The sequence below is a fragment of the Rousettus aegyptiacus genome, unplaced genomic scaffold, assembly GCF_014176215.1.
Source record: "Rousettus aegyptiacus isolate mRouAeg1 unplaced genomic scaffold, mRouAeg1.p scaffold_m13_p_11, whole genome shotgun sequence".
Lineage (NCBI taxonomy): Eukaryota > Metazoa > Chordata > Mammalia > Chiroptera > Pteropodidae > Rousettus > Rousettus aegyptiacus.
Window position 1 is genome coordinate 93,173,955 of NW_023416286.1, and position 18,009 is coordinate 93,191,963.

Consider the following 18,009-nt stretch of genomic DNA (forward strand, 5'->3'; position numbering starts at 1 on the left):
CAGACCCCACCCCCAACAAATAGGAAAGCATTTCACAAAGGAATTTGATCAGCAGCAAAACATTCCAGAGCTTCTATTGTCCCCCTGCCCGGCCCTTCTGGCTTTTTCAGGGAGCGATGCTCACGACTCAGGAGAGAGGTCCCGGGGTCTGCGGCAGAGTCCGGCCGAGGCGGGGAGACGCTGACCTGTTCCACAGCCTACTTGATATGCGTATCTCAGGGGATCTTGGGGACATTCACCAAGGAGCACCTCCCTGAGCCCTCCGAGCACCCACATCGCATTTGTCTGTGCAATTCCACAGAGTAACCTGTGCTTCCTGAAGGCAGACGCTGTCGCATTTGAGCCAGCGGTCACCACCAGGCCTAGCTCCTGCCGTTCAGCAGAGGAGAAACTGAGTCCACAGCTGCAAAGCCGAACTGCATTAGAAACACAGACGACAGCTTTCCAAAGAGACTGTATGATATTATCAGGTGACGATCGCCTACTCCCTCTCAGTCACTTAGCCAGGCTCTGGGAACAGGCTCTGGGCTGTGAATAAGACAGAGGTGGCCTCTGCTCTCAGGGTGTTACACCCAATCAGAGAAAAAAGACACAGTTGGAAAAATTAACTCATCACAAGTGTACGAAATGCCATGAAGGAAAAGCGTAGACATAACTAGAGGCAGCGACAAGAACAAAAAATCTTACTATGTATCAATACTTTTGTCCCTTCAGTTTTTTCATTCCGTTCCCATTATTCCAAGGGTACAAATCTGTAACAGTTGTATCCCCTGACAAAATACCTAGACATCGGCATGACTTCACCGATACATCCAAACAATACACAGAGGAATTCCACAACGACTTTTTCTCTTTCCGGAAGATAAGAGTGGTTACCTCGGCCTCCCAAGGGCTGGTGTTAAGTGAAAGAATCCAGGAGCTTTCAAGCTAAATCGCCAACAGCAGACTTGTCGCGTCAGCCAGTACAGGGATAACCGCACCTGCCCGCTCAGGCCGCTCCGTCTCGGGGCTTCTGAGCTCGTGAGCATCCTAACCAAACCCGAACACTAATCCTTCTGGCCCCCGCCTCTCCGGCCACATCCGCGCGTCCCACACCTTCTGCTGTGGGGTACCTCGCAGGCCTCCTGCCCTGACGGCTTTGTCTGTTCCCTCTCGGGGAGGTGCTCCCCTCCCGTCCCTCCATGCCTAAGGTCTCAACTCCGGGCTGACGACCTTGGCGCTCCATCTAGGGCACAGCCGCCCGCAATGCATCCTTCCTTCCCCCCTAACATTTACCGCATTTGCAACTTGACATTCACTTGGGGGAGGATTTCATTAACATTTGTCTCTCTTACTAAAACTCTAGATAAGAACCATACTTTTCTGATCTGCAGTCTATCTCCAGTGCCTAGGACTGAGCCTGACGCTATATAAAAAAAATCACTATACAGTCAATTTTTCTTCATGCTGGTCACATCCAATATATCTATCCTTCCAAGCCCTTAAATACCAGAGTAACGTCCCTTCAGGTTAATTGATGTTCCTCCTCAGAGTACTGTCAGGAGAATTAATCCTTACTGACTTAGCAGTGGCTACAGAGATAATCAAGGAATTGCCTTAATACCTAAGGATTATAATTTATTTAAATTAGGTAATGCAACCTCACAGGAGAAAAACAAAACGAAGGAACAGCAACAAAAATGTCCTACTGTACACTAAATAGTAGAAAACAGCAACTCCACCTTAGTCCCCCTCTAGACATGAAGAAAGTACGCAAAATCATGTATTTGCATCCGAGAGAACTGTGCACACAGAGCGGGGAGGAGAAAGGAGGTAAGAAGCTTGGATTGTTCGGGGGAGCCGGTTGTGGCCAGGAGTAGAGAGCGCGACCCCAGATTTGCCCGTGCGCCTCTGCTCCCCGTTTCCAGCCACATGGGATGTCACAGGCGCTAGAAAATCCAGTGCCCAAAGCGTGTGCGCCCAATGCCACCCACCATCATCGAAAAAAGAGAAGAGTCACAGAGCGACTCCCACCAAAGGGCGCTGTATCAAACGAGGATTAGATTTAGTCACAAAACCATACTATGTTAGAGCCGAAAGACACATTCCTATTTTTTCAAAAATTTGATGTGACAAATATATGAGAAGTATAAATTACACCGGAATGGCGAAAGTACATGTCGTGTTTCATGGCCTTCGATGCAACCGATTGGCAGAATATAGATAATAATCGTAGATAATGTTAATTCATAGGTAATGATCGAGGGATAACTAGTTTCTTCTCTTGCTGTATCTTAATAATGCAGCTGTAACGTGACTGACGTGAGCTATGACAGCAATCTATTCGGTCTCTGAACTAATAAATTCATTTACTACAGTTAGCTGGCGGCGATTTTCAAGTATAAACATGTATACACATGTTGACAATAACATCCATTCATTTCTTCATAAGTAAAATGAAGGTGTAATCGACATCGTCAACAGTCTAATGAACAGAAGATGTATAAGGTCGGTCTCACCTCTCCCTATCACTTATGTACCGACACGCTTATTTCCTGCACTTTTACGGAGAAAAAAGGGAAAGATCTGCTCGGGAGAAGCCAGTGGAGTTCTGCGATGCGGGCGGCTGTCAGCAGAGACGCTCCTCGTGGACGCCCAGGGTGCGATGCACGGCCAGCAACCCCCCTTACACACGGACAGACGTGCAAACGATTCCAGGGTCAGACACAGCCACGTCGTAGCTTGGGACGGTCAGTCACATCCATTATTGCTTTTTAAAAAGTTTTGCTCTATAAGCAAAAGCAGAGCTGCTCTACTTTGAGTCCTATTTTTCTTTTTCTTTTTTTTTTTTTTTTTGACATAATATTACATTAGTTTGTGTACAACACAGTGATTGGATGTTACATCCCTTATGGAGTCTAGTACCCATCCGACACCATATGCAGTCGTTACAATGTTATGGTATGTCATACTTGTCTTTGTTTTTGTATTTTTAATTTTCAGAGAGACTGGGGAAAAAAGATGCTCGATGTCATATATCAACAGAAATATCAAATTACCGAGACATTCATTCATCCGGTCACCTACGAACCCAAAAACAAGAGCACACGAGCGGTCTGCCTCCACCTCAGAACGCCTGCACAGGCCTTGCTCATTATTCCCAGGGCTCCGCGGAGGCTTTCCGTCACCGGCCCTGCCCGCGACGACCACACCAGGCCTCTTGCTGCCTTTCCCGGCGTGGGCCCTTTCCCCCGCCGCCTCTGCACTGTGACTAGATGCTACAGCTCGTCATTGAGTTTCAGCCATAACCACTCAAAGGCTTCAGGCAAGCGTAGAATTCCTAGCACGGAATCCTGACTCCACTGTCCCCTCCACGTTCGTCCTTTGTCACATGATCCTCACCCCGTGCCTCGAGTATGCCGCCATTCCCTGAGCTCACTTGAGGTCTTTTCCATAACTCCTTGGCTTTGAAACCGAGACGGTTCCCGGCCCGAAGGCCCAAGGGGAGTCCTCTGCGCATCTCCAGACCCGGCTAGACTCGCAGCTCGGAAGGCCAGGCCCGCTCCGCGCTCCTACGGCACTGTGTGCACACGTCAGTGGACCCTGGGCCGGCCGAGATCAAACATCTGCGGGTTTTGTCTGTTCACCGAAAGTCCCACGAGGTCATAGTGTGGCATGACCCGCCGCTTGGCTGATACAGGAATTTGACTTCTGCATTGTATCCCAGCCAGAGTCCAGCCAAGGAAGCAGAAACCATCCTAGGTATTTTGAATGCAGAAAATTTAATATAATACAGGAAATTGGTTACAGGGATGACAGAAGAGCTAAAAAGCCAAACAGGGGAGTTACAGGGGTGACCCAGAAACGGGCGGCGGCGGCGGAGGACCGCTGCCGTCCGTGAGAGCGAGGTGACGTGGGCAGCGACAGCTCTGTCGGCGACTGGAGGACGCAGCTGTCTGGCCAGGCCGGGGTCGCGGCCGCGGCCTACTCACGGGAGCTGGGACCGTGACGGGCAGAGACTTCTAGAAGAAGAGACGAATGCCGCCGATGGCCCAAGAGAGCCAGAGAAGGAGGAGGACACCGGCTCCTCCCTGCCTCCCGTCTTCCAAAAGTGCCTTCCACTGGCTCAATGTACCCAGGCGCCAGGTGTCGAGTCTTCCGGGAAACGCAGTGTCCTGAGCCACACACGGCCAAGCCGCAGACGGGCGGAACGGGAACAGGGCGGGAGGCTGGCGAGCACCTCGCCTGGCTGCCCAGTGGGCCTTGGTCACTGTCTGCAGCCGGTCGTGGCCACGCGCGCACGTCCCCCGCGTCTGGACGGTAACTGCACCTCACAGCTGGTTCCTTCCGGGACACCGTCAGCCGCACAATCGCAGAGACCTGATCTCGGCTCGTATCCAAAGCCTAGCACGGTGCTCCGCACACCGTAGGCGCTCAACGAATACTATTAAATATCTATAAACACTGACCCCCTCCCTGCATTAACAACACACTTACACTCGGCATTCCCCAAAGCCGGTTCTGCTGGCCACGAGTTCGAAGTGATGCTAACGCTAGGAAATACAGTCCACGATGCTGAAACAACTCCGTGGGGTGCCCGGAGGGTGCTGGGCTCGTCGGGAGGGAGCAGCCACTTCGTAAATTCTATGAATGTCTAACCACCATGCTGCACGCCTGAAACTAATATAAAATAATATTGAATGTCAACTGTGACTGAAAAAAAATTTTAAGGGAGGAAAGAGGTGAAGGGGATAAGAGGTTCGAATTTCCAGTTGGGAAATAAATGAGTTGTGGGGCCGTAATGTGCAGCACGGGGAGTGAAGTCAGTCATCGTAATAATGTCGCACCGCTCAGAGCTGGACTTGTGACCCCTTCTCTGGGTAGATACATGTTGAATAACTGTGGTGTACCCTTGAAACTAATATGATGTTGTATGCTGGCTAAGTTTTCATAAATTTTTTTTTAAAAAAAAACGGCGATGCTTAATGCATATTTCAGGTGAGCGGGACTCTGCCGCGCCAAAGTAAGTTTGTAAAACAGTGTTAAAGAAAGCCAAGCTGATATCTCATTCCAATCCAGCCGCTATAACAAAATACTGCAGACCAGGTTACTCATAAAGAACAGAAATTTATTTCTCACGGCCTGGAGGCCGGAAGTCAGAGATCGGGGTACCAGCATGCTTGAGTGGGGACCCTCTTCTGGGTCACGGACTTCTCACATCCCCTACGTGGTGGCAGGCGCAAGGATGCTCCCTCGCACTTCCTCACATGGCATTGAGCTCATTCGCGAGGGCTCCGCCCACGTGACCTAATCACCCTCAAAGGCCCACCTCCTACTGATCACGCTGGGCGTCAGGATTTCAACGAATGAATTCGTGGGACACACAAACGTTAAGACCACGCCATGTGATTTCCCTTATAGGTGGAATCTAAAAAACAAAACAAGCAAACGAAACAGAAACAAACTCATAGATACAGAACAAACCGGTGGACGGCAGGGGCGGGGGGAGTCGCGTTGGAGGGTCGGCTGAAAAGGGGGACGGGATTGAGAAGTTCAAATTAGTAGTTACAAAATAGTCATGAGGCAATAAAGTATCGCGTAGGGACTATAATCAGTAACATTGTAATAACTATGGTGTCAGGGCGGTATTAGATTTATTGGGGGGGGTCACTTCCTAAGTGATATGAATGTCTAGCCACTATGCTGTACACCTGAAACTAATATAATATTGAATGTCAACTGTTGCACATTTAAAAAAAAAATTTTTAGGACCACAGCAGTTGGTTTCTTTCTAGCAGAAAGTGAATAAAGCTCATTCGTGGCTTTTTAAATGTCCTTGAAGAGGAAACTGTATTATGCAGCATCATTTCAACATATATGACTGCAGAACCCTGTTTTCAAAGGTCTAACCTCTGCAGGGACGTTAGTTAAGGGGACGTTGCTTTAAATGTCTTCACATTTGTAGTATTTTATTTCATTTTTGAAATATTCCTGTGACGTACAGGAGAACAAGGTCATACCTTATAGATAAAAATGTTACTAATAAATAATTAAAAATAAAGAATACATTAAATATTAATTGAAAATATAAGATGTCATTTATTATTCTAGTCGCTGCAGAGCTAGAAGAAAAATACAAGTTTAATTCCTGCTCTATTTGAAGAGAGAAGACATACAAGAAAAACAGAGAACCATACAATGGAACTTTCCTTTTATCTAACAGTATGTTTATACATTTTGGCACATCAAGGTATTGCCTGATTATTGAAAATATGAAGGCAAACTATATACTCAAGTTGTAAGCAGGTGAGTTCTGGAGCTGACGTTAATTACAATTTGAGTTCCGTGAACTCTAAGAGAAAATCAGTGACTAGTATGACGGCTCCCATACAAAGAAGAGAAAGACAGACGAGCGCCCCCAATAATCGGCCAGCAACACCAGCGTGCCAGAGCTGGGCCATGCTGACTCCCATCTCGCGTCTTCTAAAAATGAACATTAAAAGTCCCTGGGATGTCACCAGTCCCCGTTAAAGGGACAGAGCTCTGTTTGCTTCTCTCGCGACATTTTACCGATCAAGATTAACAACGTGGGATATCATCCTTCACTTCTAACGAGAAACGCAAGGTCCTTGGTTTTGTTATTGAAGAAGCGTGTCCTCTGGAATTAACCTTTTCGTCATCCTTCCCAAAGCGTTATTACAAAGTCATGCAACAATGGAGTGCTTACACTAGAAAACTTGACCGGCATGCAAAAATGAAAGATAAAATTCTTCTGTCGAACAATTTTTCAAAGACAGTATGTTTGCTTTGGTCAGATGTCCTGGCATTCTCCCTGGTGGCTTCTCTGCTACATATGACACTGTTAACTTTCACCTGTGATGTATTTCTTCAGAATTTGCAAAATGTTGGTACATCACATGACTACAAGTGGTTCTGTTGGACTATAAGCAGAAACTGAGGCTCAAAGAAACATGAAGAGACTTATTTTCCACGGTGTTCAAAAATTCTGAAGTTTACACAAAATACAAGGTGGAAATTCAATTAACACTTTATTATGGTGATAATATTCGCAGCTCAACCGCTAACTAATGAGAAAACTTTGGGTGTTGCTCTCTAAAATTCAGTGTTCTCAGCTGCTAAAAAGAAATAATAAATGACCTGCCACGCCAGGTTGAAATGAGAACTGAATATGTTCCACAGATCGCCAACCCCTTTGGGATGCCAGACCCAAATAAGTTAGAAAAACACTTACTACTATGCTTGATAGACACCCTCCCCACCCCCACCCCCAGGCGGCTGATAATAGGCTTCGACATACTAAAGGCTCTGTGAGTTCTGCTGTAATGACTCTATTAACTTCCCATAACTGAGTGTTTCTCAAATTTACTCGTTCCCAACACAATTTTGTTTTTTCCTGTTAACACCTATTGGTACACCCAGGAATCAGCTCCTCAGATCACACTTGAGAGTGACACTTGAAGGGAACAAAAAGATGAACTTGAATGACATCTAAGAATAAAACTTTTGAACTTGACGCTGTTATTCTTTCTGATCAGAACCGACACACACAGTAAGACACTCTTGCCAAGTGCAGGAAGCTGGAGAGTTCAAGTTCTCACAGTGTAACAATGATGACTTGTGGGGAACGCAACATTGTATGCGCCCTTATGATACTGTGTGGAATGAGTAAAGCTCTGAGTGTGTGTCCTGAGCTTGATTTAAATAGGAATAGTTACGAATTCCGTTCCTTAGTTGGTTTCCTTTGTGAATAACAATGTGCTTTTACAAGACAGCTAACCAGTTTGCAACCTATGGGTTGGCAAGGCTAACTAATCCACCTTGACCCTGGCCTCAGAAGTACCCGGCCGATGGCTGTGTTAGGCGATGGCAACGAAGGGAAGAAAGTTAAAACTCAAAAGACTCTCTTGGAAGGACTCCCCTCCACATAAAGTAAATGACGATTTGGGCCATGTCAAAAAAAAAAAAAATGTTCCAAATAATTCTAGGGAAAAACTCTCACACAGCTTCTAACACGATAGACTCAAGGGCAATGGATAACTCTTACTCTACCATCTTTAAGAATAATTATCATTACTACTTTTGACTTCAGAGATACAATCTTAGAAACTAAAAAAGCTCAGTAATTGAAAATAGCGACAATCTGAGTACACTTGGCAGAAAAGAAACCAGGGATTCGAGCACACCCTAACTGAACACGAACCAGCAACCGCTCACCGATGCGGGACGAAGGATGCAAAACGCAGCACTGGTAATGACGGCGGGTTTGTAATTTGCAGCTCGCGCCACGAATCTGAACAGTCTTCATCTAAGCATAGCACAGAAAAGAGCTGGTTATTCTGCTTACAGGGCTGGCCATCCCCAGGGACGCCTAAGGTCAGTAACATTCTGCAAGGAGGACGGTTATAAACTGCTCTGTTCCTACAATCATTCTGACACATGCAGCTTGTATCACACGGTCCCCAAAATAACAACGGAAAGATTGATAATCAATATTTAGCTTAGTCGAGAGAAGTCTACGCCCCTACGCCAGTAGCACAGAAGGTCTTCAGTAAACAAAATTGGCTCAGGTTTTGCAAACTGTGGTGGGTGGACCATCTGCGTCTAGAACCCCCGAGGGCGGGGCTTTAAAACTGTTTCTCAGGGACCCCACCCAGACCTAGTGGACCAGGCTCTCTGGGCAGGCCTGGGGACTCCCGGAGTGGAATAAACTGTCAGGTGATTTTAAGGCTCACTAGAGAGCTAAAAGAACATTATATTGAATTCTGATGTCAATATTTATATGGCAAACTTGGAAGCTTCATAGGAAAATTTGAAAACAATGAAAACTTTCCAAATTAAGGCTTAAAACACAAGTTCTTCTGGCAGAAAAAAATGTGCAACAGGAAAAAAAACTGTTGCCAATGACATTTTGAATGAAAGATACATATATGAGTATACATTACATGGTGTATATATTATAGACACAGTATGTACATAATATGTATTAACTGAGAGAACTCCAGGAAAACAATTTTCTGTAACAAAACAAAGAGAGATGCAACAAGGAGGTGCTCAGGCTACACCAAACCACAGAGGCGGGTCTTTTTATAATCCATTTAGAGACGTTAATATCAGATCATGAGGTTTATACCACAACTGAATTCTATAACGAAGTTCCGAAAGTAAACCATCTACAGAAGTCACATTTTTAAAACTGCCAAACGGTTAATGGGGAACAAGAGTCTCAAGCTGTGGTGGGCTCAGAATCAGCATCATCCGGGAGCTCGTTAAAAACGTGAATGATCAGGCCCCCCACCCCCACCAAGCCTACTGAATCAGCAATGCCCCAAATCGGTGTTTACAAAGCAAGGGATCCCCATGGATGCTGGAGTTTAAGAACCACTGGCTTAGATCTCGAGACAACTCACCTGGGACCTCACGCTGTAGGTTAGAGGGAGGTAAATGAAGCAAGGGGCGTTTGGAGTCTACGAGGTGTAATTTAAAGAGGAGCAAAAAGAGCCCCGCCGGCTCCCTCAAGCGGCCCGAGAAACGCCTGGATTTCTGAAAATCAGAGCGACTTCTCCCCGCTACGACACTGCCACTAAAGAGCCACTGTGCCACTATTACACTGTGCCAGGCCTTATCTATCTCCTTCCTCAGCTCTCACTCGACGGGGAACCTGGAGATGGAGGAAAGCAGAGCGTGGCATGTCATGTGGCAGGTTGGGTGTGAGGTGGAGGGAGGGGGGACAGGCCCTGGCGGGACCCTGTGCTGAGGGGACTCTGGAGAGGTGAGGAGGACGCTTTCAGCAGACAGGGAAAGGGAGGCTCCGAGACACTGCCCCGGACAGCGCTGCACCGCCGGTTGGTTGCGGAGGGGTCTCCCCTGGCTGCTCAGAGCGGCGCCCTCTTGTTACTGATCAGAATTCTGCGCCCAACTTATACACGTGTATGACTCGCATCCAAACCAAGGACGGATTAATACAAATTCGAGGCTCCCTGCTCGGCCCCTCATTACGGCACCAGCAGTTTGCCGAGATGGAATCTACAAACTCCGACCCTGGCGTCTGCAAGCACCAGGTGACAGCTTACAGACAGGCCGAATACATCCTCACAGTGTTCTTACGTGTTTCATTCACAGAGCACGCCAGTAAGATATTTCGCTAACGCATACATCCAAAAGTTTGATATCGACTTTTAAAACCTTTTAAAGTGCTTAACGGCTACAGCGGTATTTGAAAGCCCATAGTTTTATATTCGACAGACAGAAATGTTTTTTCATAGCACCGTTTCTCTACTATTCAAATGCTAACATTTTTTGTCATATAGTCTATGTCTCAAAGGCTTTCTAGAAGCCTTTTAAAGGCTCGATTGAGGGTAGAACTCAACCCAGACTGGTGTTTAAAAACGGCTAAAATAGAAAATGGAAATAGCGCCAATTAAAGTTTTGCTCCAGTGACCACAGGACGAGCGGAAGTCACAGGCCCCTTGAAGCGCCCCTCCTGCAGGGAGCCAGAGGCCCTGCACGACGGTCCCATTCTGCGCTGTTTTCTATCCGTTGGCAGGTGACATTTTAACCTCTAACCAACCACAGTCAGACGATTCAAAATTAAGGTTGACACTTTGCCCCGTAACGAGCCCCGACGTCCTGCAGGGGTCTGGGGGCCCGATGCTGCCCCATGTGCCACCTCCCCAGGCCGCAGGCAGGGGGGAGCGGCAGCCTCTGCCACCCTGCCGCTCCCCGTGGCTTTTGGAACAAACGCAACTGGAGCTGAACATCGCCCTTCTGGGTAAACTGCTTTTAGTAAGAGAACCCGCCCGGCGCCAGGGCTCCCTGCGTGCTGACTTCCCTTCCGAAGCATCGCCGTCTAGAGAATTCACAGGGCTCGCTGGTTCGGTTTTTGCAGTTTGTATGGGTTTGTTTTTTTTTTTTTTTTTGGTTTTTTTTTGGGGGGAACCCACCAATTTTATGAAAACTTTCATAAAATAAAACGACTTACCGCTTAAGTGTTTATGAATAAAAACTCAAGATTTTTTTTTGTCAGCTGGTCTACCATGAAATGATTTTGATTAATGGCAGATTTTCCCAAAACCTTTTCCACCATCCGAGTTACTTTTCGATTCTAAATGTACTATTATGTTGGGTAACCCCATGTATTTACTCACTTGTGCCCTCAAGAGGTTTGATTCAGAAAATAAACCTCTTTGGTTTTACATTCAGAATTATTTTTTGCCAGATATGAAAAATACCTATGAGAAATGAGAGGATACCAACTGCTAGTAATAAACTATATCCTTAGCTTAAGGTCGGTAACGCTTCCCAAGCCAGCATTCAGGAAAAGCATATATAAAGGGGGGAAAAAGAGTCCTTTTAAATACGTATGTAACTTCCCCAAGTCTTTCTCCTTGAGTTTTCTGTAAAGTAAAACATTCAGCTTTATAGAATCCAGAAAATCTATACATACTTTAGAGAGGGAAGCATAAATCTAATGGTCTCGGATTCACTTCCTGCTGCCTTCTTTCATTATACATTTAAAGACAATCAATAAAAAATGATTTCTCTTTGTAAGCATTTTCCTGTTCTGCCAGAAATAATAGCAATCCCTCCTAAAATGAAGGGGGGCAGAGGAAGAAAAGTAATATTTACCATAAGAGGAGGAAAAGGAACTGCCTAAGCATTTTTTCCTGAGCCAAGCGAAACATAAACATCAAATCAAGTTTATTTTTAAAGAACAAAAGTTTAAATATTCCTGGCGTTAGTTTTATTCTTAAATCTGCGGTGTCAACAAGTTTTCAAACTCTGGATTTCTATTGCAACTTTCAACAACAAACCCTGTATGTTTCTTAATAGTTTTACTGTATTTCTGTATGAATACACACATCACATGCAATTCCCTCGGTCAATGTCGAATAGGGAAACAATAAAGAAAGGATAGTTAAGTCCCCCAAATTGCCTCCTAGGGCAGAGGGAGATGCAAAACCACAGACGCAAAATAAAAAAAATAAAAAAAATAAAAAAATAAAAAAATGAAAAAACCAGATGAGAACAAAGTTACATCTGGTAAGGAAATAAAGCACTGCAAACAACTCTATCCCTCCTTTCAAAACTAGAAACGTTCTGCCACTCGGGTTTTTCGCACGAGAATTTTCTTACTTAAAATGTTATTTGAAAGTTTTATATTAAAGAATCCGAAATAATCTGTTTCTCCAATATATAGACTCTACGTCAGAACTATCCATTTTTAATTTTGTTTCTTCTGGATGGTTTACGAAGGACTGTAAGAAAACACCCAATGGAAGAGCAACAGACTTTCGCTTTGTAATGAAGTTGCAAAGACATTTCATACGTTTTCCCAGCTTCCTATTTCTCTTCGCCCTGTATTATCTGGAGAGGTTGTCATACTTCACCGGGGCGGATTATCAATCAGACAAGTTCAGCCCTTCAGGTTGAAAAATGGAGGTGAAAGGCGCAGCGGAAAATATATAAAGTATAATTAAAACCATATGAGCAGAGATATTGGAGCACTGCTCGCTGGAGGAAACCCAAGGAAAAATCAAACCTTCGCTGGTGCTGCTGAGGCTATCCAGCCCCCTGGGGACAAGCACACACCATTTGCTAAATATTCTTTCTTTCTTTTCTTTTTTTTTTTTCCCCACAGCAAGAGTAGCCAGGGGAGTCAGATCCTAACAAAGTGGTTAAGCCCATAGCTATCTTTGTAGCATAGTGAAATTCAGAGTTGTTAAAGTAAAACCGATCTTTTATTTAAAACACTTATTTAGAAATATAGTTTAAGATTGGACACGGGTCAGTTTTACATCCACCACTGAGTATTAAGGACGTATAATGACAATGCCGAATCGAAGACCTGGCTGCCTTTCCGTGAAGGCTTTGTCATGGAAAGACTTAAGGATTCCAGTAGGACACGGATAATCTAATCGCTTACTGATGACTAAAAGAGTGAAGGAGCCATGGAGTGCGAACCGTCTCCCCCAGGACACTGTGATCAACCTAGATGGTCAGTGCCCCACGTAGCTGGTGCCTGGCAGGCCAGTGATTACCTGTGTCTCAGGACCTACAGAAACTAAGAACTCTCCAAGTCGTAAAGCAATTTCATTAAAGAGCTTGGACTTTGGCAATCTATCACCAAAACTGTCCCACGTCTATTCCTCCAGAGTGTTCCAAGTGTCAGGTGCAATCACCTGAGCAGACACCTGGACCGTAAGCTCCGACTTTGCTTTGGGATGAAGGTAAACAACACACGAGTGCAGCAAGTCACTTACCCCCCAGAAACTGAATTCCTCCAGCCACTCTTCCCACTGTCCTGGAGATGAGCTCCGACACGCAGCACCCCATGAGGGCAGTGAGGGCCACCAGAAGGAGGAGGCCACAGCCCAGGCCGGTCACGACGGTGCAGATCCTCCACTCGGCGCTGGGGATGCCCTGGAAGGACGCGTAGCGCCCGCATTCCTCCACCATCACCATCGTCTGCCGAACCTCGTCGTGCACGGGGTACGAGCACCGCCGGAACGTGCCGAAGGACACAGGCTTGCCCAGCTGGGACCCCCAGAGCCAGTAAGGCATGAAGAACCCCACGCAGGAGGTGGCCGCGCAAAGGAACGAGAGCAAAGCCCAGATCACCCCGGTGCAAGTCAGGCTGGAGGCCATCTTTCTCCGGACGGCGATGGCGGCTCCGAGGGAACTGTCGTCCTGGGACCACGGGCGAGAGCGAAGGTGCGAGACCCCCCGGCGCAGAGCGGCGGGTGACCCACAGTTCCGGACGGGCGGTCAGCGCCTACGGACGGGGCGCAGCGTCAGCCTCACTGGGCACCAACTTCCTTCCTCTCCTCGGTGGCAAGCATGACGGTCCCTGTAAAATGACGAGAAATATGAGAAGTTAAAAATGACAACACCGATTCGGTTGGTTTACAACTTTTAATTAGTAAACATTCAAACTCGCCTCAACACCTCGAAAGTGGGCAGAACTCATTTTTCCTACAAACTTCTGAGCCAAGCTCAAAGCTTCCTCACGTCTTTGTCTCCTATAAATGGTCCCGAATTAACCCTGACAGCTACTGTCTTAAAAGAGGCACGACTTCTGTTTGCCAGCGAATTCATGTCCTATACTCACATTAAACGTTATGTAGCATCTTTATTGGCAGCGAACATAATTCCGAATGGGATAATCAAATGAACGCGTTTGTGTACTTGCTTTGCAAGGTCGCCCTCGTAATTCGTAGTGACTTCCCTGTGCCCCTTTAGATGCATTAACTCACTGCATGAGCCCAAACAAAATAATTAGGATAATTTTCACAATTGGCAGAGAACCCTCCATACGACCACCATCACAGGCCGCGGAGACACGTGGGGTGCCCGCAGCCTGGGCCGCGCTGCCCACGACTCATCCCGGAGCTTTCGGAAACCCCTGTGGTGCGAACTACCCTCCCCCGGTGTAGATGGGAACAAGCCAGATCCGCTCCTGTCTACAAGTCCGACCGAGTGCTTCCAGCGAAATGATCGGAACCCTCTCTCCAGTTTGAGGACCGTCGGGGTCCAATCTGGAAAGTAACCTGTCCCTTCCGGCTCTCCACATGCGACCCCGTCATTCCGAGGGTCCCACGCGCATGTGACGCCCGTCCTCCCCCCGCCCCCGGAGGTCTGGACCATTCCCCACACTTTCCGTGAAGAAAGGACTGCAGGAGCCCTGGGGTTGGGTTCCCAGAACGCCTAACTGCAGCTCCCGGGGACCACCGCGGACCCCGCCTTCCCTGCCTCGCCCCAAGGCTTCCTGTCCCCCCCGCCGTGCGTTTACAGCCCAGCGCGTCACTCCGGGGGGGCTCTGGCTACTGTTTCCTTTTTTTTTTAATCTTGTCAACTGTGATCAGCGTCGCCGTTAGCGGCTAAAGTTGTCTGTCTCGGGCCACGAGGCTCGGGAAGACGACAAGGGGGTGACACAGAGTAGGGCCGTCGCCTACAGCCGGGCTCAGGAGCCCTGGGGCGAGGCCGGGACGAGCCCACAGCGAGCCCCCTGCAAGGGCCTCGCCCACCCACCCCCGCCCCTGCAGACACGCACGATCCCGCGACCCCGAAGGAGGGAGCGGGACCTTCCCGGGCGGCCGCGAAGGGAGGGGACCAGGGCGGCCAGGCGGCGCGCCCGGAGGCAGAGCGGCGGCGGGGCGAGCCGGCCACCGCCCGGCTCAGGACGTCCGGCGCCCGGCGGCCAGGGCGGCGCGCGAGGCGGGCGCGGTACTCACGAGGCTGGCGGCCGCCTCCCCGCGCGGGCCGGGCGCGCACGCAACTTGCTGTCCCCGCGGGCGCGGCGCCCCGCGCTGAGCGCGTCCGTCCTCGGTCGCCGCTGCCCCCAGCGGTCGCGGGCGCGCCGGCCAGGCTGGGGGGGGCCAGGGCCCGGCTCCCGAGGCTCTCCGGGGCCCCGCTGCGCCCGCGTCCCCGCGTCCCCGCGTCCCCGCGTGTCTCCGGCGGCTGCTCGGCCCGGGCTGTGGCCGCGCGGGCGCCGGGCTCGCACGCAGATGCACGGACCGCTCCCGGGCAGGCGGGGCGCGCGCCGCCCCCTCCCTGCCGCCCGGCCCCCCGCCTCCGCCTGTCCCCTCCCCTCGCGCTGGCCGACCCGGAGCAGACGGCCCGGCGGGGACCTTGGCGACGCGCGGGGCGGGGGCCGCCGGGGGGGGGGGGGTCGCCGCCCGCGCGCAGCCCCAGCTCCCGCCCCAGACCCCAAGACCCCCAGCCCCAGCCCCCCAGCCCCCTCCGCCCTCCTCGCCTCGCGACTCCCTCAAAGCGGGCTGAGCGCGGAGCAGACCGACCGAGAAGCGGGGAGAAGTTGCTCGTCCTCCCGGGGGCTCGCGACTGGCCACAGGAGACGAGGCACGTCCCCCGCCTGCTTTTGTGTGTCTGGCATTTGGTGTCCTGCCGCCTTTGGGACACGTAGGTGCGGAGGGCCTTAAAGACCGGGCAGAGTGTCCCTTTTGGGCCCGGAGGAGGCTCTTGGGTTGTGGTCACTTTGGAAGGGGGTGAACGAGGCCAGTGTGGACGTGGGGACGAGGCCAGGCGGCAGAGCCGGGGGCGCAGGGCTTCCGGCCGGAGCGGCCAGACAGGCCCGGGGCGGGGGTGGGAGTGGGGGGTATGGGGGGGACTTCCCGCAGGGAGCCCCTCCCAGGACAGCCTCCTCAGAACCTCTTCAAGGCAGCGCATCCTCTGCCTCTCTCCTCCCTCTCTTCCTGCTCCTCCCCCGCCTTCCTTTCCCTGCCCTTCCCTCACCCGCCCCCCCCCCCCAATCAATCTCGCAATCAATTCCAGCATTGGATTTCTTCGCTAAGAAGTGGCCGGTGTTGATTTCCCCTCCGGACTTGAGGTCTTTTCTTGCTCGCCACTGGCGCTCACCCCTTCGAAGTTCAGGGCTGCTTTCCGCGGGAGGCCGTGGACGTCCACCGAAGACAGCCGTCCGGGGTGAAGCAGACCCTCCCCCAGGTACACCGTGTGAAGTAATAAGTGGGTCGGCGTACACTGCGTGGGGAATGTTCACATCGCACCGTTTGACTTCCCCAGGCCGTGGTGCATTTGGTCCACAGTTGGAGCTGGAGATGTGCATTCCTTCATCATTATTTTGAAAAACTTTGAGGAATTAGTCCCCACCCTTTTGAGGTCATAGACACTTTTAAGAGTATGATGAAACTGATAAGCCTCCCAGAAGGCAAAAAAAAAAAAAAAAAAAAAAGGGCACATACATAGTAGGCTTCATCACAGCGGCTCTCAAGGGGGAGAAGGGAGATTATGCTCCCCAGGGATCATCTGGCAAGTTCTGGAGATGCTTCTGCTTATCATGCCCTGGGAGGTGCTACCAGCACCCGGTGGGGAGAGAGAGGCCAGAGATGCCGACTACTCTGCAGTGTGGTCCGCCCCCCAGAATCATCTGGCCCTAACGTCAGTGATGCCCACGTTGAGAAAACCTGCTTCAGTGAACCGTCGGGTGGTTCCCTGTTCTCCCGTGGTCCATCCATGAATCCCAGGTTCAGAATCCCTGATTTAAGTGATTTAAATGGCCTCGTGCAAAACACTCGCTATTGAGCTCAGTGACGGCTTTGTATGGATTGGCCTGACTCGCAGTTCCATGCCAGACCCTTAGCCGTTACACAGAGCCCTGAGATCTACATCACGTGAAGGGAGAAGGTCACTTGTAAAACCATAGCGTGTTATATACTAGGACTCTAATTTCTAACTTAGGTGAGTGAATTGGACCAACGGCGACCTTCCGAGCCTAAATCATCTCATTCGTAAAAAGAGATTGGAATAGCTGGCTTGTAATGTTCTTCTATCTGATGGCTTCCAGGGCCGTGCTTAGATAGGTCCTTTCATATTCGAGAAAGAGGTTAGGGGGTCCCAACATGATTCAGGTGTGCGATTGTGCGGATGGCGAAGTGGGGTCTCAGAACCCGGCCCGCGCCTCGCCCGACTGAGCCTAGGACGCGAGCTTCCTCCCTCGGTTCTCTTTTCTGTCCACCGTGTAATTATCGTCCTCAGCTATAAACGCTTCTGAATTACTCCTCGGGCCCTCGCAATCATACTTTACAGGCTAAGTGCAGTGTGTCTTTAAAATCCTTGCCTTCAATTTGTACCTTCAAAGGATCTTTAAATTGTTTCCCAGCCCGAAGTTCCCGCACAGCAGACACCACTTCAGCTCTCACTCGAGGTCTCAGTTTCTGTATACTTAGTCCCGCAGAGTCACGAGATGAGATCGCGACTGTGGAAGTGTCTGGAAAGCTGTGGAGCACCTAGGACAGCATTTTCGGTTGGCGGCCCTCTATTAATTCCCCACTCACTCTCCCTTTTCGCTTTTCTAACCCCACTTAAAGCTATGGTGTCACAGGACTCTATTCTAGCCAATGAGTCTGCTGAGAAATCCCTTAGGGAAGATTGCAATCTCTGATGATAAAAGGAGGAGACGTGAGAGACAGTTCTCTCCCTGTGCCAGCTGCCTTTAGGCACATTCTTGAAGGATGAGATGTTCGGGACTGTGGCAGC

The 18,009-nt window shown here is 49.5% G+C and overlaps 1 protein-coding gene and 1 long non-coding RNA gene across 5 annotated transcripts in view; one reads left to right on the plus strand and one right to left on the minus strand.

Moving 5' to 3' along the window:
• The window catches only part of LHFPL6 (LHFPL tetraspan subfamily member 6), a 165,560-nt gene extending 149,025 nt beyond the window's left edge, over positions 1–16,535 (minus strand). The window contains exons 1-3 of one of the 4 annotated variants that reach the window (XM_036228948.1): positions 15,231–15,469; positions 14,108–14,251; positions 13,260–13,846 (exon numbers count right to left, since the gene is read on the minus strand). In XM_036228948.1, the coding sequence (XP_036084841.1) occupies positions 13,260–13,644 (385 nt within the window). In that variant the 5' untranslated portion in view covers positions 13,645–13,846; positions 14,108–14,251; positions 15,231–15,469. Of the gene's footprint in view, positions 1–13,259; positions 13,847–14,107; positions 14,252–15,230; positions 15,470–15,794; positions 16,086–16,371 lie in introns of those variants that run through there. The other 3 variants (XM_016143844.2, XM_016143841.2, XM_016143842.2) reach the window with 3 other exon arrangements.
• On the plus strand, positions 15,809–16,677 carry LOC118609404. Its single transcript, XR_004953425.1, has 2 exons — positions 15,809–15,919; positions 16,288–16,677. It is a non-coding gene; the product is annotated as an uncharacterized LOC118609404 (long non-coding RNA).
• Positions 16,678–18,009: the final 1,332 nt, after the last annotated feature.